General features: G+C 39.0%; 1 protein-coding gene and 1 long non-coding RNA gene across 2 annotated transcripts in view; one reads left to right on the top strand and one right to left on the bottom strand.

Moving 5' to 3' along the window:
• The window catches only part of Nup210l (nucleoporin 210 like), a 118,772-nt gene that overhangs the window by 12,733 nt on the left and 82,006 nt on the right, over positions 1 to 24,033 (bottom strand). Inside the window, exons 21-34 of the mRNA XM_078027512.1 lie at positions 21,819 to 21,947; positions 21,330 to 21,457; positions 20,347 to 20,479; positions 17,824 to 17,886; positions 17,300 to 17,479; positions 16,850 to 16,930; positions 16,452 to 16,583; positions 12,412 to 12,570; positions 11,133 to 11,224; positions 9,611 to 9,785; positions 6,204 to 6,379; positions 3,852 to 4,069; positions 3,505 to 3,641; positions 623 to 749 (exon numbers count right to left, since the gene is read on the bottom strand). Of these exons, the coding sequence (XP_077883638.1) occupies positions 623 to 749; positions 3,505 to 3,641; positions 3,852 to 4,069; positions 6,204 to 6,379; positions 9,611 to 9,785; positions 11,133 to 11,224; positions 12,412 to 12,570; positions 16,452 to 16,583; positions 16,850 to 16,930; positions 17,300 to 17,479; positions 17,824 to 17,886; positions 20,347 to 20,479; positions 21,330 to 21,457; positions 21,819 to 21,947 (1,930 nt within the window). The remainder of the gene's footprint in view (positions 1 to 622; positions 750 to 3,504; positions 3,642 to 3,851; positions 4,070 to 6,203; positions 6,380 to 9,610; positions 9,786 to 11,132; positions 11,225 to 12,411; positions 12,571 to 16,451; positions 16,584 to 16,849; positions 16,931 to 17,299; positions 17,480 to 17,823; positions 17,887 to 20,346; positions 20,480 to 21,329; positions 21,458 to 21,818; positions 21,948 to 24,033) is intronic.
• Positions 20,379 to 24,022, top strand: LOC144368500 (uncharacterized). Its single transcript, XR_013428257.1, has 3 exons — positions 20,379 to 20,503; positions 21,831 to 21,918; positions 23,512 to 24,022. It is a non-coding gene; the product is annotated as an uncharacterized LOC144368500 (long non-coding RNA).

The raw sequence follows: 24,033 nt of genomic DNA, 5'->3' as shown, positions 1-24,033 counted from the left end.
TATAAAACCTTGGGGCTGGGGATGTGGCTCAAGCGGTAGCAGGCTCGCCTGGCATGCGTACGGCCCAGGTTCAATCCTCAGCAACACATACAAACAAAGATGTTGTGTCTGCCGAAAACTCAAACATAAATATAAAAAAATTCTCTCTCTCTCTAAAAAAATAAATAAATAAAAATAAAAAAACCTTGATCCAGGCTGAGGGTGTAGCTCATATTTACCCAGCATGCTCAAGGCCCTGAGTTCATCCCCAACCTGGGGAAAAAAACAAAAACAGAAACAGAAACAAGGCAACAATAAAAGCACCTAAACTTAATCCATTGATCAATTCTGAAGCCTCATAGATCTCCATGGTTTTTCAAGATGGAGTCAATTTTGAAATAAAAAAGAAGAATTCCCAGTGATTCAGAAGGCTGAGGCAGGAGTATCACAAGTTCAAAGCCAGCCTCAGAAACTGGGTAAGACCCTGTCTCGTAATAAAAAATAAAAAGGACTGGGTATGTGGCTCACAGGTAAAGCGCCCCTGGGTTCCAGCCCCAGTTTAAAGAAAAAATGGAAATTTATATTACTAATCCAGATAGGAAAGATGGAAACATTCACTCATACCTATAAAGAAATTCCTGACCTTTGAGATTGATACCATTTCTGCCAGTGGTGATGAAAAGTTTGAATACAGTTGAATTAGGGGTGTTAGTGAGATGAGTCTTGAGGTCATAACTGAGAGTTAATCTTGATGATGCGTTGACGACCACCTGTCAGCAAATCAAAGGAAAACCTGTGTTCTTAGAGAATCTGCTTCCCTCCCTGTCTACCCATCATCACTTATTTAAACAAAAGCATCCATTTTGCATAAATACAAACTCTAACCTAGTGATCAAATACATAAGAACCACAAAATCTATGTACCTTTTAGAAGAAAATATTTTTTTTCTAGAAAGAAATCTTTGTCCATTATTCCTTCTGACATATCTTCCCTGTTTATGACTCCCTATGCTTTTTAAAATGATCACAACTTGGGCTGGGCTTGTGGCTCAGCAGTAGAGTGCTTGCTTAGTACATGCAAGGTGCTGGGTTTGATTCTCAGCACCACATAAAAATAAATAAATAAAATAAAGGTATTGTGTCCAACTAAAATAAAAAAAATGATCACAACTTTCTTTAGGAAGTTTTCTTTTTCAATTGCATATACTCTCAAACTTCTCTGAAGGTTGTACTTTGTTCTTCTCAACATACTTGTAGCATTCTACTTTATTTTATTTATACTTTTTATTTATTATTTATTTAGTCCTAGGGATTGAACCCAGGGGTGTTTAATCATTGAGCCACATCCCAAGCCTGTTTTTTTTTTTTTAAATTGTTTCAGTAGAACGTCTTTTTAGAGGAGAGGGGGAGAGAGAGAGAGAGAGAGAGAGAGAGAGAGAGAGAGAGAGAATTTATTTATTTATTTATTTATTTATTTATTTTAGTTCTCGGCGGACACAACATCTTTGTTTGTATGTGGTGCTGAGGATAGAACCCCGGCCGCATGCATGCCAGGCGAGCGTGCTACCGCTTGAGCCACATCCCCAGGCCCCAAGCCTGTTTTTATATTTTATTTTGGAACAGTCTTGTTAATTGCTGATGCTGGATTTGAACTCGTGAGCTGAGCTTCCTGCCTCAGCCTCCTGAGTTGTTTGGATTACAGGTGTGCTCCACCATTCCTGGTGGCCTTGATTTTTTTTTTTTTGGTAGTGCTGGGGCCTTGTGCATGTAAGACAAATACTCTACCAACTAACTGAGCTATATCTCCAGCCCTGGCCTTGAATTTTTAATCCTGCCTAAACTTCCCAAGTAGCTAGGATTATAGGCATGTGTCACTATATCTGGCTCAAATGGCTTGCTTGCTTATTTATTAATTTATTTATTTAAATTATTTTTGTGGCTCTGGGAATTGAACTCAGGGGTCTTGTGAATGCTTGGCAAGTGCTCTATTAAATGGCTTTAAATATCTTGATTCAGGGCTGGAGATGTGGCTCAAGCGGTAGCGCGCTCGCCTGGCATGCGTGCAGCCCGGGTTCTATCCTCAGCACCACATACAAACAAAGATGTTGTGTCTGCCAAAAACTAAAAAAATAAATAAATATTAAAAAATTTCTCTCTCTCTCTCTCTCTAAAAAAAAAAAAATCAGTGCTCCTTTGAGCTTTTAAAAAAAAAATCTTGATTCAAATGAGTACTGGACTTTTATATCCAGCTATCTCAATATATCCATTTGACATCTAATAGACATATGCAATTTTACTTGTCTGAATTAACTGACTTTCCCTCCAGAACTGTTGCACCTATTGATTTAACCATTTTAGTTGACGGTAATGCTACCCTTTTCAGTTTTTGTTTTGTGTTTTGTGTTTGGGTTGGAAGTCCGGGTCTCACTGAGCTATAATCCCACCCCTGGTTATTCTATCCTTTTAGTTCTTCAACTAAAAACATGAATCTTGCCAAGTGCAGTGGCACAAACCTGTAATTCCAATGATTCTGGAGGCTGAGGCAGGAGGCTCACAAGTTGAAGGCCAGTTTGGGCAACTTAGTGAGACCCTGTCTTAAAATATAAAAAGGACTGGGGTATAGCTTAGCCGCAGAGTGTCCCTGGGTTCAAACTCCAGCTTAAAAGAAAAGAAAAAAAAAATTGAAGAAAAGATAAAAGAAAGAAAATTTAAAAATACACCATGAACCATGGATGATGATGATGGTGATAATGGTGGTGGTGGTGATGATGATGATGATGATGATGATGATGATTGTTATTTTAAAGCCATGGTCTTTATTTGTTGCCCAGGCTGATCTGGAATTCTTGGGCTCAAGCCATCCTTATGCCTCAGCTTTCCAGGTAGCTGGTACTACATGCTCATGCCCATGGTGCCTGGCTCTTCTTTTTTCCTAATCATTCTTGATTCTCTCATACTACATATAATCCATCAAGTTCTATTGGTTCTACCTATAAAATATACCTAGATTTTACCACCTCCTCTGTTCCTAACCTGGTCCACCATAATATCTTACCTGGATTATTGGTCTTTTAGATTCTAGTCTTGCCTTATTGTCTAGTATTATCCAGCAGCCACAGTGTGAAAACAGAAATCAGATTAGACATTCTTCTGGTAAAGAATCTTAAGCACTGTTATGTTTTTTTTTTTTTTTTGGTACCAGGGATTGAACTCAGGGGCACTAGACCACTAAGTCACATCCCCAGCCCTATTATTTTGTATTTTAGATAAAGACAGGGTCTCACTGAGTTGTTTAGCGCCTCATCATTGTGGGGCTGGCTTTGAACTAGAGATCCTCCTGTCTCAGCCTCCTGAGCCACTGGGATTACAGGTACGCACCACCGTGCTGGGCAAGCATTGTTATGTTTTAATAAAGTTTGGTTTTATATCTGTGAGTGCATCTCCTTTCATAGGTTGTTTTCTATATCATATCCACATATATGAAAACAATTACTCTTCCACTCTGGTATAGTTAGTTAGATTTACCTCTCGGTATGTTTTCACTACTCCTGGAATGTCATGAAAAATCGTTGCAGTTCCTGGACTCCTGGCTACTCCTACTCCAGTGACAATGTCTGTCTGTAGAATACTGTCAGCAGAAATCATCCATATCCCAGGTTCACCTAGGAAAAGACAAGAAAAAGCATATTTTATTTTTGTAACCCTGCTGGGGATTGAACTCCAGGCCTTACATATGCTAGGCAAGCACTCTGCCACTGAACTACATTCCCAGCCCAGATTTTAGGTAATTTGAGGGTGAGAATTCTCTATGGCATTAACTGCTTTCAAGTCCACAGAATGTCAGCTAGGGTTGAGAGAGGAGGTGTACAGACCATGCTGGTTGACGAGGTGAGTGCTGAAGCAGATGACATCCCCAACAAAGGTAAGCTTGGTGTCTGGCTCAATGGCATGCTCCACAGCAACAGGAATATAGTCTGCCATGCCTGGGTGTCTCCGGTCCCAGAGTCCCACAAGGGTCACCCCTTTATTTACAGCCTGGGCCATATAAGTATAGTTCCTATTCCCTGGTCCAATAAGTAGCAAGTCATCTCTGAAAGTAGACATGAAAGGAAGAAATCTCTGAAAAGAATGGCTGGTGAGGTTGTTCCATAGTGCAGCACTTTGCTGGCTTTCACAGGGCTTTGGGTTTCATCCCCAGCACTACAGAACAATAAACAACCACCAATTAATCTCTAAAAAGAAACAACAAATAGGAAACATTTAGGGGATGACCCTAACACGATTTTTTTAAAAATATTTTTTTGTTGTTGTTGATAGACTTTTATTTTATTTATTTACACATGGTGCTGAGAATCAAATCTAGTGCCTCATGCATGCCAGGAAAGTATGCTACCACTGAGCCACAGCCCCAGCCCCACTAACAAGATATTTTATATTCAACATCTCAAAAGTTCAGAAGGACTTCTTCACACAGAAAGGAAACAAGTACAGGGCTGGGTTGTGGCTCAGAGGTACAGTGTGTGCCTAGCATGTGTGAGGCACAGAGTTTGATCCTCAGCACCATATAAAGTAAAACAAAGACATTGTGTCCACCTAGAACTAAAAAAATAAATATATTAAAAAAAAGTAAACAAGTACAGGCCCAGGATTAATCAATTACCTTCATTTGTACAGTGCCCAGGAAGCCCCTCCTGCCCTCCACTGCCGCCTTAGTTCTAGAACAATGATAGTTTTCTCTAGTAAGACTTGTTATTTTTTATTCTTTTGAGACTGGTGATTGAACCCAGGGGCTCTTTACCCCTGAGCCACATTCCCAGTCCGTTTCTCTAATTTTTTCTTTTGAGACAGGGACTGGCTAGGTTGCTGAGGCTGGCCTTGAACTTGTGATCCTCCTTCCTCAGCCTACTGAGTTTCTGGGATTACAGGATTGTTCCATTTGTAGCAGTAAGGCTTTTTTTTTTTTTTTTAAAGAGAGAGAGAGAGAGAATTTTAATATTTATTTTTTTTAATTATCGGCGGACACAACATCTTTGTTTGTATGTGGTGTTGAGGATCGAACCCGGGCTGCACGCATGCCAGGCGAGGGCGCTACTGCTTGAGCCACATTCCCAGCCAGCAGTAAGGCTTTAAAACTTATTTTGTTCCCAGTAAAGCTCCACGTGTGTGCGTGTATTACTCTAGACTGAACCAAGGTATGTACACACTATGGAAGTGCTCTACCTCTGAACTACAACCCTAGTGCTTTTTATTTTTTGAGACAGAGTTGCACTAAATTTCCTAGACTGGCTTGGAACTTAAGATCCTTCTGCTTCACCTTCTCCAGTAGCTAGGATTACAGATATGTGCCACTCACCGCACCTGGTTCCAAAACTTTTTGATAACAACACTTCAATTAGTTCTTATGATTCTTTCTGTGAACTAGGACTTGAAAAATTCAAAACCCATTGAAAATTTTCCTTATTGACAATACCATTCTTTAACTGAATCAGGCCTTTTAAATTAATTTTTAACCATTTTTTTTTCCACTGCTGGGGATCAAACCCAGTGTTTCACACATATCGGGCAAACACTATACTGCTGAGCTACCTCCCTAGTTCATTATTATTTTTTTAAATATATTTTTTAGTTTAGTTGGATATAATACCTTTATTTTATCTATTTTTATGTGGTACTGAAGATTGAACCTAGCTTCTCGCATGTGCTAGAGGAGCGCTCTACTACTGAGCCATAATCCCAGCCCCTTCATTATTTTAAAAACTTGTTTTTGGGAGAGGTACCAGGGATTGGACCCAGGAGCACTTAACCATTGATCCATATCCCCAGCCCAGCCCATTTTATTTTATTTTATTTTTTTATTTTTTATTTTTTAAAATATTTTATTCTTTAGTTTTCGGTGGACACAACATCTTTGTTTGTATGTGGTGCTGAGGATCGAACCTGGGCCGCACGCATGCCAGGCGAGTGCGCTACCACTTGAGTCACATCCCCAGCCCCCATTTTATTTTTTATTTTGAGACAGGGCCTGGCTAAATTGCTTAGGGCCTCCCAGCCTCCACATCCTCCAGATCCACTGGAATTACAGGCATCAGCCGCTCCAATCGGCCATTATTTTAAAATATTAACTAAAGGAATGAGTTTAGAATGTTAGAGAACTTTACTGGAGCTGCAATACAATACTAGCCTAATCGGCCACAGTGTCAACAATATTCCTTTGACTTCCATACCTGTTCAGAGCCAGATAAAGCTGAGTATTGTGGGTGTGGAATTTCTCTCCAATGCTATTATAAAACTGAACAATGAAGGTGAGAGACATGCCCAAGGGAAAGGCTGATAGGGTCCTTCCTTGTGTTGTGTATAGCTTGGGTTGGCTGCTCATTTTCAGGTATGTTACCGGTGCTACCTGTGGGAGACAAAACCTACTGGTACAGAGAAGGATGCATTGGAGAAGAACTGCTACCATATTCTACAATTTATAATCAATGATGAAAACAGAATGGTATTCCTCTTTTTTTTTTTTTGGTAGCAGGGATTAAACCCAGAGGCACTTTCCACTAAATTACATCTCCAGCTCTTCTTTCTTTCCTTACTTATTTTGTGGTGCTGGGGATTGAACCCAGAGCCTTGTGCATGCAAGGCAAAGCACTCTACCAACTGAGCTATACCCCCAGCCCTCGTTTTGCATTTTGAAACAGGGTCTTACTAAATTGCTGAGGCTGGCTTCAAATTTGACATCCTCCTGCCTCAGCTTGCTGAGTTGCTGGGATTACGGATATGTACCACTGTGCCTTGCTCAAATAGGTGTTTTTGTTTGTTTTTAACCTGGGGACTGAATCCAGGAGCACTATACTATTGAGCTACATCCCAAGACCTTTTTTTTTTTTTAAATAGGATTTGGCTAAATTGCTGAGTTAGCCTTGAACTTGCAATACTCCTGACTTAGCCTCATACTTGCTGGGATTATAGGTAAATTCCACCATATCCAGCCCAGCCCTTTTAATTTAAAAAAAATTTTTTTTAATATTTATTTTTCAGTTTTCGGCGGACACAACATCTTTGTTTGTATGTGGTGTTGAGGATCAAACCCGGGCCGCACGCATGCCAGGCGAGCACACTACTGCTTGAGCCACATCCCCAGCCCCCCTTTTAATTTTTTATTTTGAGACAGGGTTGTCTCGACCCCTTGCCCGCAAGGAAGACGCAACTCGGGAATCTTCTTCCAGCGGTTTATTCAGGCCCTTGATATTTCTTCTACTGATCCCTCGGATGCCCCTCCCAGCCTTAATATAGCATCTCAAGCCCCAATGCGAAGCTGCCACGTGGAACTTTCTCATAGGGTGCTGAAAAACCATGCGCCAACTCTCCCAAATAAGGAGTTGTTTGTCACATACCACAGCGGAGCCAGCGCCATCTTGTAATGGCGACCATAATCTGCATAAGCAGCAGAGGCGGCTCACCACACAGGGTCTCACTAAGTTACCCAGTTGGCACAGAATTTACGTTCCTCCTGTCTCAGCTTCCTGAGTCCCTGGGGATTATAGGCATATGCTACTGTGCTCATTTTATGTACTTTTTTTGTGTGGGTGTGGTGCTGGGGATTGAACCCAGGGCCTTGTTCATTCCAGGCAAGCACTCTACCAACTGAGCTATATTTCCAGCCCTATGTACAATTTTTTTGTGGTAGTTAAAAGTGATAAGGTACACAAAAGGATCAGCAGAGTAGCTAGGATATAGATGTTTAATGCCTAATTTTTTTTTCAGTACTGGAAATTCAACCCAGGGGTGCTTTACAACTGAGCTACATCTTTAACCCTTTTTATTTTTATTTTGAGAGAGGGTCTCACAAATTTGCCTAGGTTGGCAATCTTCCTTCCTCAACCTCCTGGGTTGCTGGGATTATAGGCATTCACTATCATACCTGACTCTTCTTTTTTTTGGTACTGGGATTGAACTCTGGGGCACTCAACCTCTGAGCCACATCCCTAGCCCTGTTTTGTATTTTATTTAGAGACAGGGCCTCATTGAGTTGCTTAGCACCTCATCATTGCTGAGGCTGAGGCTGGGTTTGAACTCACAATCCTCCTGTCTCAGTCTCCCGAGTCTCTGGGATTACAGGCATGCGCCACTGCCCCCAGCCTCATATCTGACTCTTAAAATTATTTTTTTGTGTTAGACTAACCAACCTGTGAAGCCTCTTATATTATACTGGATTTTAGCCAAAAGGCCAAGAAGTGATCTATAGCTTCTTCTAACTTAAAAATTTTAATTCTATATCAAAGCCAGCCTTTGATAGCAATAGTTCTAGACTCTTCCTACAACCAACCTCTTGCTAAAGCTGCTCAGAAGCTTAACATATCAACTTGAAGCTAATTCCCTTTCAAAACAAGGGCTCTAAAGTCCATCTTTTTGGTATTGGGGATTGAACCCAGGGGCACTTAACCACTGAGCCACATTCTCAGCCCTTTTTAAATATTTTATTTAGAGACACGGTCTTACTGAGTTGCTAAGTGCTTTGCTAAGTTGCTGAGGCTGGCTTTGAATTCACAATCCTGCCTCAGCCTCCTGAGTCATTGGGATTACAGGAGTGAGCTACTGCACCTAGCTCTAAAGGCTTTTCAAATTTGATATATTTTCCCCACTTTGGTACCAGGGATTGAACCCAGGGGTGCTCAACCATTGAGTCACATCCCCAGCCCTTTTCATTTATTTATTTCATTTTGAGACAGGGTATTGCTAAATTGCTCAGGCCTCGTTAAATTGCTAGGCTAGCTTTGAATTTGTGATCCTCCTGCCTCAGCCTCTCAAACCACTATAATCTGATGGTTTATAACCAAGTCAAAATTTGCGTATTATCTTAGAGGTTAATTTATGACTTCCATAGAAGTTTCTAGTTTTTTTTTTTTTCAGTGTTAGGGATTGAACTTTGGGGTGCTTTGCCAATAAACTATATTCCAAGCATGTTTTATTTTTTATTTTGAGACAAGGTCTTGCTTAATTGACCAGGCTGGGTTTGAATTTGCAATGCTCCTGCTTCAGCCTCCCAAATATCTGGGATTTCAGGTGCTACTGCACCCAGCTAAATTTCTAGTTGTTAAGAAAGGAAACATGCATCTTAAAGCCCTGGTATTCCTATTTATTAATTTATTTTGAGGTGCTAGGGATCCAAACCATGGACTAAGCTACATTTCCAGCCCATTTAAAAAAATTATTATTTTTTAGTTGTAGTGGGACACAATATCTATTTTTTTAAAAGAGAGAGTGAGAGAGGACAGAGAGAGAAAGAGAGAATTTTTAATATTTATTTTTTTTTAGTTCTCAGCAGACACAACATCTTTGTTGGTATGTGGTGCTGAGGATCGAACCCGGGCCGCACGCATACCAGGCGAGCCACATCCCCAGCCCACAATATCTATTTTGTTTTTACGTGGTGCTAAAACCAGTCAGGGCCTTGCTAGGCGAGTGCTCTACTACTGAGCCACCATCTCAGCCCCCCAGCCCATCTTTAAAATTTTTATTTTGAGACAATACCTTACTTGGTTGCCCAAGCTGACCTCAAACTTACAGTCCTCCTGCCTCAGCCTTCTGAATAGTTGGGATAACAGGCTCCCCTTAATGAGTAAGTCGCTGTACTCACCTGGACCCCAGTTATGGTTGTTTGGTTGACTCCAAAAGGTTCAATAGAAGTGACTTCCAACACAGCAGTACCTGCAATGGAACCAGCTTTCAGGAGCCCTTCACCATCTTCCTCAATGACAGATGAATTAGGGAAACACTTGAGAACACGGGAACTCACAAAGGCGGCTCCTTCCCTAGGAAACAAATGGAGCAAGTGGCAACTCTTGGCCTCTTTCTCTGAGAGAAAGGAATAAAGGAATCTGACCAGAGGGGAAGGAATAAAGAATTCCAGGACTACTGTTTTGAGTCTGTATTCCAGGAAGCTGCTTGCCATTTTCTTTTTTCTTTTTTTTTTAAAGAGAGAGTGAGAGAGGAGAGAGAGAGAGAGAGAATCTTTAATATTTATTTTTTTAAATTCTCGGCGGACACAACATCTTTGTTGGTATGTGGTGCTGAGGATGGAACCTGGGCTGCATGTATGCCAGGCGAGCGCGCTACCGCTTGAGCCACATCCTCAGCCGCTGCTTGCCATTTTCTACCTTATGTTCCCCAGGTAAAAGTTTCCAAATAATTCTTTAATGAAAAAAATATTTGGCCAAAATAATTGGAAACAGGCATTCAAATACTTGTACGTGAACTTCATAGTAGCCCTATTCACAATAGTCAAAAAGTAAATATAACCTAAATATCCATCAATGAATGGATAAACAAAATGTTATGATATATTTTTTTTAAAGAGAGAGAGAGAAAGAGAGAGAATTTTAATATTTATTTTTTTGGTTTTCGGAAGACACAACATCTTTGTTTTGTATGTGGTGCTGAGGATCGAACCCTGGCCGCACGCATGCCAGGCGAGTGCGCTACCGCTTGAGCAACATCCTTAGCCCTGTTATGATATATTTACATAATGGAAAATTATTCAGTCATAGAAAGGAGTAAGGTACTGATACATGCTATAATGTGGCTAAATCTCAAAACTGTTATGCTAACTGAAAGAAGCAACACAAAAATTTGCATGTTGTGGGGCTGGGATTGAAGCTCAGCAGCAGAGTGCTCACCTAGCACATGCAAGGCCCTGTGTTTGATTTCAGCACCACATAAAAATAAATAAATAAGAAAATAAAGGTATTGTGTCCAACTACAACTGAAAAATAAAAATTAAAAAAATGTGCATGTTGTATGATTCATTTTATATGAAATATCCAGAATAGCTAATACCATAAAGAATGAAAGCAGCTTAATGGTTGTTAGGAACTGGGAGGGAGCAAGAATGGGCAGGTCTGCTTAGTTAGTATGTCTCCTTTGGTGATGATGAAAATGAAACTAGATAGAGGTGACAGTTGTACAATATTATGAATGTACTAAATGCCACTGGACTTAAGACTTTAAATTGTTAGATTTATGTTATGTGAATTATTTCATTGCAACTAAAAAAAAATTCAGGGGTTAAAACAAATACCTGGAAGGCAAGAGTCATTCTTTCCATGTGCAATTTTTTTCTAAAGATACTAGAACCTGGGCCACGTTCTCCCTTTCCTTACCTGTTGGTATGGAGTTTGAGCTGAGAATTCATAGGCATTAAAATCTGCTCAGGTTGGCACTCTGAAGAGAAAAGTTGGAGTTTTTCAAACACCTATAATGAAAAAATAATGTTTTCCTCATTTCTGGAAAAGATAAATTATGATCTTTACTCACTTGTGGACTTCAGTATAATCTCCAAGGGATTACATGTTAAATAAATGACAACTATAGCCCGGGGTGCAGTGGTGCATGCCTATAGTCCCAGCTATTCAGGAGACTGAGGCAGAAAGATTGCAAGTTGAAGCCAACTTGGGCAACTTGGCCAGACTCTATCTCAAAATTTAAAAAAATATATTTTTAAAAATTTTATTTTATGTAGCAAACTCCTGAGTTTGCTTCCCAGTACCCACCCCCCACCCCACAATCTACAAGTCAGCATTATGCCCTACTTTTAATTAATCTAAAAACTTCCACAACACTCCTTTCCAAAATGAGCAGATAATTTAAACATATCTAGGTATTCTAGAATAGACTACTAATATTAGTTGTTTCTGACTCATGGACTGGGCAAGTAGCTAAGTTTACACTTACTGTATCCTCTGTATTTTTAGGTAGAAAATAAATTTGAAATTTCTATTTTAACTCTGGTAACCTGAAATGAGATTTGGGAACAAAGAACCTTTACTAAATTAACAAGAACCTATAATATTAAGTTAGCAAGGCCTTTCCATCCTTTCACAAAGGAAAACCATCCAGTTCTTCCTAGTAAAGTGCTCTCTCCTTATCCCTACATTGAATCATAGAACCAAAGCCCAAATAAAGGGGAAAAGATTTTTTTTAAAAAAAACTTCAAATTCATAAGTAGAGAAACTTACTTGCTCCATATAATGGTAGTTTGTCTTTTTAATTCTAAAAATAGGACAATTTAGCTTTTAGTCTGAGAACATGTGTAGAAACTATTCATACTTTTTTACACTTTACCAGAAGTTAGTACTATATTAATTCTACCAGTGATTATATCTAAATAGCTATATTATAATATTTTTGCTAGAAATGAATCCCTCTCTGGTTATTGTAGTGTTCCTAGAGTGGGAGTTGAAGGGAGTACATGTGCTAAAGTTTCTAATGTTAGGTCTATATAGAAGCAATTAGCAGGAATGATAAAGATCTAGGAATTACAAAATTATTCCAGGGATCCTTCTAGCAATTTTTTTATCCAGATTAAGCACTAATGGATGATAAGAGAACATAACTTTCTTCTTATTTTACATAGAACAAAATTTAGGTTTGAGAGCTTACCAGAATCTGAACTTCATCAGACAGTTCTGACAAATTTCCCTCAAACTGTCCAGAGGAACTGTTTACACATCGAACAGTGACTTTGATACTGGTCCTGCCAGCTGCTTTCGTGTGGACCACCATGGCAAAGTTATTCTCTATTGGAAGCTGTAGGAAAACCTAGACAGTAAAGAAATGGATTAAGAAATACTCATTAGTGGGGCTGGGGTTTTAACTCAGTGGTAGAGCACTTGCCTAACATGTGTGAGGCACTGAGTTTGATCCTCAGCACCACACAAGTAAAATAAAGTTTTTTATATATATATATATATATATATATATATATATTTTTTTTTTTTTTTTTTCTTTTAAAGAGTCCCCTGAGAGCTGGGGTTGTGGCCAGAGGAAGAGTGCTTGCCTAGCATGCTTGAGACACTGGGTTTGATCCTCAGCACCACATAAAAAATAAAGATATTGTGTCCACCTACAACTAAAAAATAAATATACATATAAGGGCTGGGATTATGGTTAAGTGGCAGAGGGCTTGCCTCATATGTATATGAAGCACTGGGTTCGATCCTCAGCACCACAAATAAATAATTAAATAAAATGAAGGTATTGTGTCCATCTATAATAAAAAAAAAACATAAAAAAAGAGTCCACTATGTGGATAGACCACATTTAAAAAAAAAAAAAGAAAAAGAAAAAAAGAAATATTCATGAGGGCCAGGGATGTGGCTCAGTGACAGAGTACTTGCCTAGCATGCATGATGCCCTGGTTGTTTGATTCCCCAGCACCAAAAAAAAAAAAAAAATATATATATATATATATATATATATAAATATATATATATAAAAATATATATATATATATATATATATAAAATAAATATTCATTCCCGAATAAATGTTGTGCTCTTCCTTTCTTGTAACAATAAGAAAACTGTGTGTTGCAAATAGCTATCTGTGAGAAAGAGAGTGCAGGACTTGCTTTCCTATTCATGTTTTGTCCTATCCCCAGCAGCACAGTCGCCCCTAAGGCAAACCTCTGGGTGCAGTTCAGCTATTTCTGGAGCCTCCAAGCCTCTTTCTTCTGTTATCTCAAAGTCAGTTCATTGAGAGGAGAAGAATGGAAATGATGGAAGTGATTTCTAAAATGGGTTCAGACAACAGAACTTGAGATGGGAGACAGGCAAGGTGATCTATTCACAGAGCTCAGGGTAGTGGCAAGGAAGGATGAGGGGAGAAAGGGAGACTCCAATTTTAGATTAACACTGGCTGACCATACTGGGTGTAGTGGAGCATGCCTTGAATCCCAGCTGAGACAGGAGGATCACAAGTTTAAGGTCAGCCTCGGCAATGTAAGAGGCCCTAAGAAACTGAGACCCTGTCTCAAAATAAAAAATAAAAGAGGTTAGGGATGTGGCTCAGTGGTTAAGCACCCAGATACCAAAAAACAAAACAAAACAAAACAAACTGACGGTCTCCCCACTTAGATACTCACTATTTCAGTCTAGACTGGATAAGGAGTATTAGGAACCTGATTTCTGGTAAGAGGGAAAATAGGACCAAAACCAAGGCAAATCCATATTGAAGTAGTCACTTGTCTACCTTTCCAACACTATTTCATGTCCTATCTTCCCTGCCTTCTTGCTGTCCAGAGCCCTTGAGATCTTCTTTTCAGCTCTCTAGATTCACAATAGAGTCCCAAGTTCCAAATTACTTTTCCCTGTTCCTCAACATAAAAAGTCCCATTCCCATTGTGTACATCTCAATCAGTTGTCTGAAAGGAAGCCTCATGTTAAAGAATGAATGGTTTATAATAGTTTTATCCAAGTGAATCTCTAAATGTGGCATTTTCATAGTGTGGGGTTAGTGACCCATTTCATGGCTTAATTTGCCTATGCTGGGTATGAGGCAGGAAAACTAAACATATATATGGCTCTCAATTCTTTCTTTTGCTAGAGAAAACAGTGATGCCTTAGATAAGAGAAAGAAAGAAGTTGAAGGGGCTGAGGTTTTAGCTCAGTGGTAGAGCACTTGCCTAGCACGTGTGAGGCACTGGGTTCCATTCTCAGCATCACATAAAAATAAATAAATAAACAAACAAACAAATAAATAAATAAAAATACAGGGATTATGTCCATCTACAACTAAAAAATATTTTGATTTTTTTTTTTGTGTGTGTGTATGTGTATGGTGCTGGTATTGAACCCAGGGCTTAATGCATGCAAAGCAAGCACTCTACCAACTAAGTTATATCCCCAGCCTAACAACTAAGATATATTTTTTAAAAAGAAGTAGAATAGAGGCTTAGGCCTAGGCTATTCCCTCCTTTCACAAAACCTCTCATTGCTATTTAGGGAAAAAAGCCAAATCCCTTTGCTGAATTGTACCCAACTAAGTACAGTTCTTATCCTTCAATTCTAAGTATAACCAGAATCTGAGAAGTTCCTGACAGAAGATCCAACTACTACAGTTTCCTTAAATTATAGATTTAAGCTATTTTTATTTATTTATTTATTTATTTAAATTTTATTTATTTATTTATTTATTTATTTTTTAGAGAGAGTGAGAGAGGAGAGAGAGAGAGAGAGAATTTTTAATATTTATTTTTTAGTTCTCGGCAGACACAACATCTTTGTTGGTATGTGGTGCTGAGGATCGAACCCGGGCCGCACGCATGCCAGGCGAGCGCGCTACCGCTTGAGCCACATCCCCAGCCCCTAAGCTATTTTTAGAAAGATTATAAATAGTTGTTTTTTACTTCTTCCAGATTTCTTTTCTTTTTAACTGGCTCTAGAAATATTCTCCTAATTCTAGCTCTTCTAACCTCTCTGTTTTCTCCCAAGGTCTAAGTCTAATTTTTTATTCTCATTGGCTCTAAACTGTGACCTTATGAGAACCTTGGCCCAGACCTATGTAGCTACCACTGTCTTCAGACTATCATGAGTGGGTTCCATCAAACTGATGATAACAGTCTTGTAAACAATGCTATAGCTGTTTACTACCCAAAACTCCTACTTAATTAAACTGTTACCAAACTTTGTCTTTTTTAGGTTTCCATGTGAGGTTTGATGCTATATGCCTAACTATTTTCAGAAACCTTAGGTCTTAAATTGCATTAAAATGGCCATCCTGAGTTCTTCCATAGCTCCAGACAACAGTTGGGAGGAGCCAATACCACCAGATACCAAAGGGAACCATAGAGGGGCATCGTAATTACTCACTCTTCTTAAATTTGCCATTGATGAAAGGGATCCATCTAGAATCAGCTGCCAAACAGTTGGCCACAATAGTCCCACAGCATCCACATCCCTACTGTAAGAATCCAGTTTTCTAGCCCCAGTATGGTGGATGCAGGAAACTGCTTGACTATCTATAGTCCTTCATTTCCATCTTTTTAAAATTAATTTTTTAAAAATATTTATCTTTTAGTTTTCGGTGGACACAACATTTTTTTTTTTTGTTTGTTTGTATGTGGTGCTGAGGATAGAACCTGGGCCACACACATGCCAGGCAAGCGTGCTAATGCTTGAGCCATATTCCCAGCCCTCCATCTTTCTTATTGTTGATCTCAACTGCCCACTATGCAGTACAAACATGATTATGAATATAATTAAATGTGAGCCTGTACAAGTTAAAATATTATATATCTAAACTCTCTGCATATACTTTATATTTCTGTGTTACTCATATAAAATAGTCATCTGATAAGAAGTACAACATTATTATAACATCGTACAACAAATATGAAAGTAAAGGAAAACTGCTTTCTACAGCTCTTCCAGTCCAAAATATTAAAAATCATATATAATTATATGACTATTCAAATTTGGATTCTTCACATGATTTGAAGGTTTCCAGAGTTCAAAGAATAAGGAAAAGAAGTCATGATATTGTACAGTTAAGAAAGTTGAGGGGCTGGGGCTGTAGCTCAGTGCAGAGCACTTGCTTAGCATGCATGAGGCTCGCCTGAGTTCGATCCTTAGCACCACATAAAAAAATAAAAATAAATAAATAAATTCTTAAGGTAATAAAATAAACAGATAAATTCATACCTCTGAATGCCTGGGTACTAGATCCAATACATCTCTTTTGCTCATGGACCACTGGAATGTGAGCCCAGGGTTGGCATTGCTGAAGGAGAAAGGGGTCTGGGTACTGGTCACGCCCATAACATAAACTGGCATCTTAAAAGAAAAGGTGGTATTATGTTACATATTCTGTCCACCTGGAATTATCAGGTTTTTTTCCTGGCACTGGGTATTGAATCCGGAGATGCTTTACTACTGAGCTATGCCCCAGCCCTTTTTTTAATCTTGAGACAAGCTGACCTCGAACTTGTAATTCTCCTGCCTCAGCATCCTGAATCTTGGATTACAAGTGTACACCACCATGCCTAGCTCACCTGACATCATCTAGAATAATGAACCCAAAACATAGTCATCATACTGACCTCAGTAGCTGTGATGAGTCTAGTTGCAGCTGCAAGGATCCTAACAGCCCTCAGCTGAACAACATCAATCTGTACTTCATCCTGCTCAGGAGGGTAGAGGGCAAGCTTAGGTTAAAGGGAAATCTCTGTGGGGTGCACACATATGCTCATGATAACCAGTTTATTGTGTTGTTTTTGGCACTCAACAAAAAAATTGATACCATGAATATGTTTGGTTTTGTTCTTTAAAGAATTCTTTAAGGATAGGGACCATGTCTTACAACAATGCCAAGGACTCTGTGAGTTTTCCACTAAAGATTATGTTTTCCATGCCTGATTAAGAGAATAGCAGGTGAGGGAGACTAAAAGAGTTTTCCTGGGATGCTGACACCCTCCTTATCACCCTCCACAAATCCCCAATACAGTTCCCAAATGAAAGGGTAGAAGCAGAGCACAGCAAAGAACTAATACCTGGGAAAACACAATGACTTTGCCAGTATCTTCATTTACTGTCTGGATGGTGCCATGGACCACAGCTGTGCCAACCACTTTCCCTGTAACTTGCCCCCTCCTATTGACAACAGCCACAGTCTGATTACTGATGGAGAAGTGAATGATAGATTGGGGCTGAGGGCCACCTTCAGACATTACCTGGAATTTAAACATACCAGTGAATGCCTGGAATGTGGATGAGAAGTCACATCTTTTTTTCCCAACATTTTGTCCAAGCAACTTGACTTCTTTATCTTCCCCCTCTTCCTGAACAGCATATCCCACACAACTCAAATGCAGAAGAAATGGAAGTGCTGTAAATGATCCACAGGATTCCAAGAGAGTTTATACCATGAACATCACAGGTCAGGGAAAACTCACTTTCTTCTTTATCAAGACCCAGTTGAACTTGGCTAGGAGTATACAAACCAAGACCAATAGGAAGAGGGGTGTATGTGTGTAAAGGAGAAATGGTAAATCTTATATTCTGCCTTTGAGATCACCTGCATCATGTTAGTTGGAATCAGTGTCATTTTCTCTGGAACAAGTCTGAATGGAGGAAATACCTTGAAAGAGAAAATCAAAAGGACAACAATGATTAGAGTTAGTTTTGTAACAAATGATTGATCTTATTCATGTTTGTTGTTTCCTTTCAGTATTAGGGGTGCTGTATCATTGAGCTACCTCCTCGGTCTTTTTGTTTTGTTTTTGTTTTTGGTACTGGGGATTGAACCCAGTACCACTGAGCCACAATCCCAGCCCTTTTCATTTTTTGAGACAAGGTCTTGCTAAGTTGCTTAGGGCCTCACTAAGTTGCTGAGGCTGGCCTAGAACTTGTGATCCTCCTGCCTCAGCCTTCTGAGTTGTTGAAATCACAGGAATGCGCTTCAATACCCAACTTGTATTTTAATTTTATTTACAATAGAAAAAAATTTAGCCAGGTGTGACAGCGCATGCCTGTAATCCTAGTGATTTAGGAGGCTGAGGCAGGAGGATTATAAGTTCAAAGCCAGGCTCAGCAATTTAGCAAGGCCCTAAACAACTTAGTGGGATTCCATTTCAAAATAAAAATGTAAAAAGACTGGGGATGTGGCTCAGTGGTTAAGCATATCTGGGTTCAATCCTTAGTACCAAAAGAAAAAAAAATCTTACTTAAATAAGTTACTACATATTCACTCATTGCAGTAAAAGTCACCACTAAAATTATGTTTACATTTGGATTGGGGATATTAGCTTCAGTATAGAGTGCTTGCTAGCATGTGTGGAGCCATGGGTTCATAAGAATGTTCAGTGATAAAGCACCCCCTGAGATCAATCATCGGTACCAAAAAAAAAACAAAACCAAAAAACCCAAAACTTAAAAAGTTAATTGAAATATATTTTTTTCTTTTTGTGGAGCTGAGGATTAAACCAGGAGCAATTTACTACTCAGTTACATTCCTATCCTTTCTTATTTATTTATGCATTTATTTATGTATTTATATATTTATTTTTGGTACCAGGAATTGAACCTGGGCACTTTAACCACGGAGTCACATCCCCAGACCTTTTTATTTTTTATTTTGAGAAAGAGTCTTGATAAGTTGCTGAGGCTGGCTTTGAACTTGTGGTTCTCCTGCCTCAGCCTCCTGAGCTGCTGGGATTACAGGGCTATGCCACCACAAGTGGTATTATTATTATTATTATTATTATTGAACCCAGGGCCTTGTGCATGCAAGGCAAGCACTCTACCAACTGAGCTATATATCCCCAGCTATTATTATTATTTTTGAGACAGAGTCTCCCCAAATTGCTTATGGCTTCTCTAAGTTGTAGAGGCTGGCCATGAACTTGCTATACACCTGCCTCAATCTGGAATTGCAGGTGTGCACCATCATGCCTGGACTTTCTTTTTTGAATATATATAAAACTAGAAAGGACAGTATCATAAACTCTCAGGTACCTAATTATCCAGATTCAACAATTATCAATCTATAGCCAACAATTATTTTTTAATGAGTTAAGAAAACACTTTTGATACAAGATTATGATGAAAAAAGCTGTATGATTTATTTGTATTGAAATATGCATAGACGCTGAGCAGGTGGTAAATGTCTTCAATCTCAGAAATTTGGGAGTCTGGGGCAGGAGAATTGCAAGTTTGATGCCAGCTTCTGCAATGAAAAGTTCTGAGAAAGTAGAACTCATTGGGTTCAATCCCTAGTACCAAAAAAAAAAAAAAAAACCCAAAACAAAAAAACAAACAAACAAAGGGTAAGAGTCAGACATGGTAGCATGTTTCTGTTATAGTAACAGTTACTTGGAAGACTGAGGCAGGAGGATTACTTGAGTCCAGGAATTAAAAGCCAGCCTGGGCAACCTAGTAAGACTCTGTCTCAAAAAAAAATGATGATGATGATGATGATGATGATGATGATGATGTGTAGAGGAAAAATTTGATGGAAATTTTACTTTTATTTTTATTTTTTGAGGTACTAGGGATTGAACCCCAGGGCAATTTGCCACTAAGTTACACGCCAAGCCCTTTTTAAAATTTTGAGACAGGATCTAAATTGCCAAGGCTGGTCTCAAACTTGTGATCTTCCTGCCTCAGCCTCCCAAATAGCTGGGATGATGGGCATGTGCCACAGCATCTGGCTTCATTCTGTGTTTTTATACTTTTTTATACATATCAAAAATTTTACAGGAGCTGTATTACTTTAAAATTTTGTTTTGTAGTTGTAGATGGACAGCATGCCTTTATTTTATTTGTTTCATTTTTATGTGGTGCTAAGGATTGAACCCAGTGCCTCACGCATGTTAGGCAAGTGCTCCGCCTCTGAGCTACAGCCCCAGCTCCAGGAAATGTATTACTTTTATACAGAAAAACAAAAGCCAAAAACATACTACATGCTGTACAAGAATCAGACAACTATGTGTTTTTTTTTTTTCAGTCAAATGATTTTCAACTTGTGCAAACTAAAAAGAAAAGGATAAGCAAAGCTAAATAAGAAGAACACAAATTTGGGATGAGATCATATCCTTACTTCAATTTGTCGAGGAGCCGATGTGAATTTTCTCCCCATCTTGTCTCTGGCAATAGCCACGAGTGTGGTTTGCCCAATAGTGACAGCCCGAACTATATAATTTTCAGAGTATTCATCCTGTTCCTCCATTAGTCTGCAAAGACCCACGTGTTTTTAGGTGAGAAAGATTTTGTTTTGAAAGTGGCCGGTGATGTGTCTTTACAAGTGTTAACATTTTCTGCTCATTTAATTCTGGTTATAGTAAACTTTCAGAAAAGAAATTTCTTTTTTTCTTTTTTTTTTTTAAAGAGAGAGTGAGAGAGGAGAGAGAGAGAGAGAGAGAGAATTTTTAATATTTATTTATTTTTTTTTTTAGTTCTCGGCGGACACAACATCTTTGTTGGTATGTGGTGCTGAGGATCGAACCCGGGCCGCACGCATGCCAGGCGAGCGCGCTACCACTTGAGCCACATCCCCAGCCCCTCAGAAAAGAAATTTCTAGAGTCAAGACATATTTCATGGCAACAGCATGAAGGGCAAAAATTTGTTTTAAGGCTTGCAAAGGAATAAGGACAATATAGCTGGCAAAATTGTAATCGCTGTGGAGGTTTCATGTTTTTTCCTTTTTTAGAGGAGGATAGCAGTATCTGCTTCTCAACAGATTTTTTTTTTTTTGGTGGTCCTGGGAATGAAACCTTAATAAAATTTTGAAGATCCCCTAGCCTGAAGCTTTCCCAAAAGATATCATCCAAGGAGAAGATTCCAAAAATGAAAATTATTGATGATACACATGATTTTAGCCCCTAACAAGACATCTAAGTACACTGAATAGGTATTTTGTAGAGAGCAGAATATGAGAATACAGTATGGTCTGAAAGGCACTATAGTAAAAAAGGACAGGAGAAAATGTGAAATGACCTGTGGGGCAGCTGACTGGGCTACCATGAGGGAGGTTCTCATGATACTAAGCATTAAGGAGAGAGAAATATTGAAATGGTACTCACGTCAGGGTGACAATGGCAGATGCCAACTGCAATTTGAGCTCCATGTTTCTGAAGTATTTGTTTAGGAATGGGCGTTTGGAAGAGTCAAGAACCCTCACAGTCACCAATACAGTTTTGCCTATCTCAACCTAGTAGTTTGAAAGAAAACAGAAAACAAAAAACAAAAAGAGTAGATTGTAGTAGTGGTGTCCTATCCACCAAAGATAGTGTCACTCTTTGAGGTTGGCAGACTTTTTGTTCGTGCTAAATGTTACTGGTCAGCCTTTGATCAAATGAACCTAATCTTCATGTACCTTTTAAAATCATTCTTTAACACTCTCCCTTTATCTCCCTTATGTTTAATATTGCAATGTTGTTCTTTAAGGGCAAGTATTTCCATTAACTTTTCAAAAGTCCTGGGGTACACACAGTATTTGAGCAGAGAAACTATTAAGTGATGCTAGGGAGTGAGATTGAAGCTTGCTTCATTTTTGAGTTAACATCTCTCACCTTATCTATCAGATCAAGTTCCAGCTCTTGTATGTCTGACACCTGGAGATGGGCTGTTGCTGGACCCAAGAAAGCCAAGCACAGATCATAGACCTCCAAGGTGAGAAATCCAGGATGTACTGGAACTAACTAGAAGGAAGAAGATGGTAGATGGGTAAAGAAGCAAACATAGTCTAGGCATAGTCGTAGCAATTGTTTTCACCCAAAGAAAAAAAATACATCTTACTTCCTTTGAGATTGGAACTCTCAGAGATCAGGTTATATGCACTGTTTATTATGTTTCAGTTCATGGTGAAATATGTACCTTAACACATTAGCTGATAAATAGCAGAGTTTGAATTAATTGGATTTAAGCAGGATCCAACATACATATCCCACTTGTCTTTATTATTATTATTATTATTTTGGTACCAGGGATTGAACCCAGGGGCACTCAACCACTGAGCCACATCCCCAGCCCTTTTAATATTTTATGTTGAGACAAGGCCTTGCTAAATTTCTGAGGCTGGCTTTGAACTCACAATTCTCCTGCCTCAACCTCCTAAATTGCTGGGATTACAGGTGTGTACCACTCTGCATGGCTCTTTTCATTTGTTAAGACAGGTTCTCACTAAGTTGCTAAGCATCTTGCTAAGTTGTTCAGGCAGACTGAAAACTTGTGATCCTCCTGTCTTAACCAGTCACTGGGGTTATAGCCATTCACTACAATGCCCAGCTCATTTCTCACTTCTTTAAAGAAAAAATTTTCTTTTAGTTATACACGGACACAATATTTTATTTTATTTATTGATTTTTATGTGGTACTGAGGATCGAACCCAGTGCCTCACCCGTACGAGGCAAGCGTTCTGCCACTGAGCCACAACCCCAGCCTCATCATTTCCCACTTCTTAATTATGGACAGGGAAAAGATTTCATGAAGAAAATCAAGTCCATAAATGCTGCAATCACCAGTGAAGTAGAAATTAAAACACAATACCATTTACATCTATACCATTTACTGATAGCTTTTTTCATTAGATCTTTGCACAACAGCATGTTTTTTTTTTTTTTTTCACATTCTGGGTCTGAACCTAGTATCTCAGTCTTTCTTTTTAAAAACTAATAGTATAACTAAGGTAAGTTATTCTTTGTACTCTTTTTAAAAAAATATGTATTTAAAAATATTTTTTACTTGTAGATGGACACAATTTCTTTCTTTCTTTCTTTCTTTCCTTCCTTCCTTCCTTCCTTCCCTCCCTCCCTCCCTCCCTCCCTCCCTCTTTCTTTCTTTCTTTCTTTCTATCTTTTGTTCTTTCTTTCCTTCCTCCCTCCCTCCCTCCCTTCTCTCTCTCTCTCTCTCTCTTTCTTTCTTTCTTTCCTGTGCTAAGGATCAAACACAGTGCCTCACACATGCCAGACAAGTGCACTACCCCTGAGCCACAACCCTATCCCATTCTTTGCACTCTTATATAAGGATATATATTAACATAAAGTATCATTTTTATTACTGTGAGTCAACTAAAAGCAAATCCTTTGGCATGCTGATTGTGGAGTCAGTTTAATATTTTGAATTGTCACATTCTGACTGAAAACAACATATATTCTGCTTATGAAGTCAATACTACATTTAAATGTCTTCATACTTAAGTACTTTGAAACTGGTATAAGTGAGCCTTTGTTTAACAAAAATCTTTTTTTTTAATATTTATTTAGTTATCGGCAGACACAACATCTTTGTTGGCATGTGGTGCTGAGGATCGAACCCGGGCTGCACGCATGCCAGACAAGCGCGCTACTGCTTGAGCCACATCCCCAGCCCAACAAAAATCTTTGAACTAGATTGTGGGGAGTGGTGACTTGGTTTAGGATCTCTGAATGTCTTATAGCAGGAGCCTATTCTGGGAACTTCCTGTGCAAAAGTTCAGTCAAGACTGCCCAGTTGCTATGGTAACACCCTACTTAAAGAGGTTTAGCTCAAGGCACAGGACTATCAGTCTTGACCAGAGTTCAGACACCAGCTCAGGGGTAGAGAATTATGAGTGCAAAAAGACAATTATAATTGGTTGCCAGTACTTTGTACTTCAAGACTGCCTGCTTTGAAGAAACTTTCTCAAAGAAAATCCTTTTGACGATAAAACCTATGTAATAAACATGCTGAGCTAGCTCTGGGTCATTGTTCCTCCATCTGAGGACAGTGTCCCACTTGGTCCCAGCTTTCTCTCTGTGTCTGTTTGT

This window comes from Ictidomys tridecemlineatus, chromosome 11, assembly GCF_052094955.1.
Source record: "Ictidomys tridecemlineatus isolate mIctTri1 chromosome 11, mIctTri1.hap1, whole genome shotgun sequence".
In the NCBI taxonomy this organism is placed as follows: domain Eukaryota; kingdom Metazoa; phylum Chordata; class Mammalia; order Rodentia; family Sciuridae; genus Ictidomys; species Ictidomys tridecemlineatus.
This window is presented reverse-complemented; position numbering and strand designations above follow the sequence as displayed.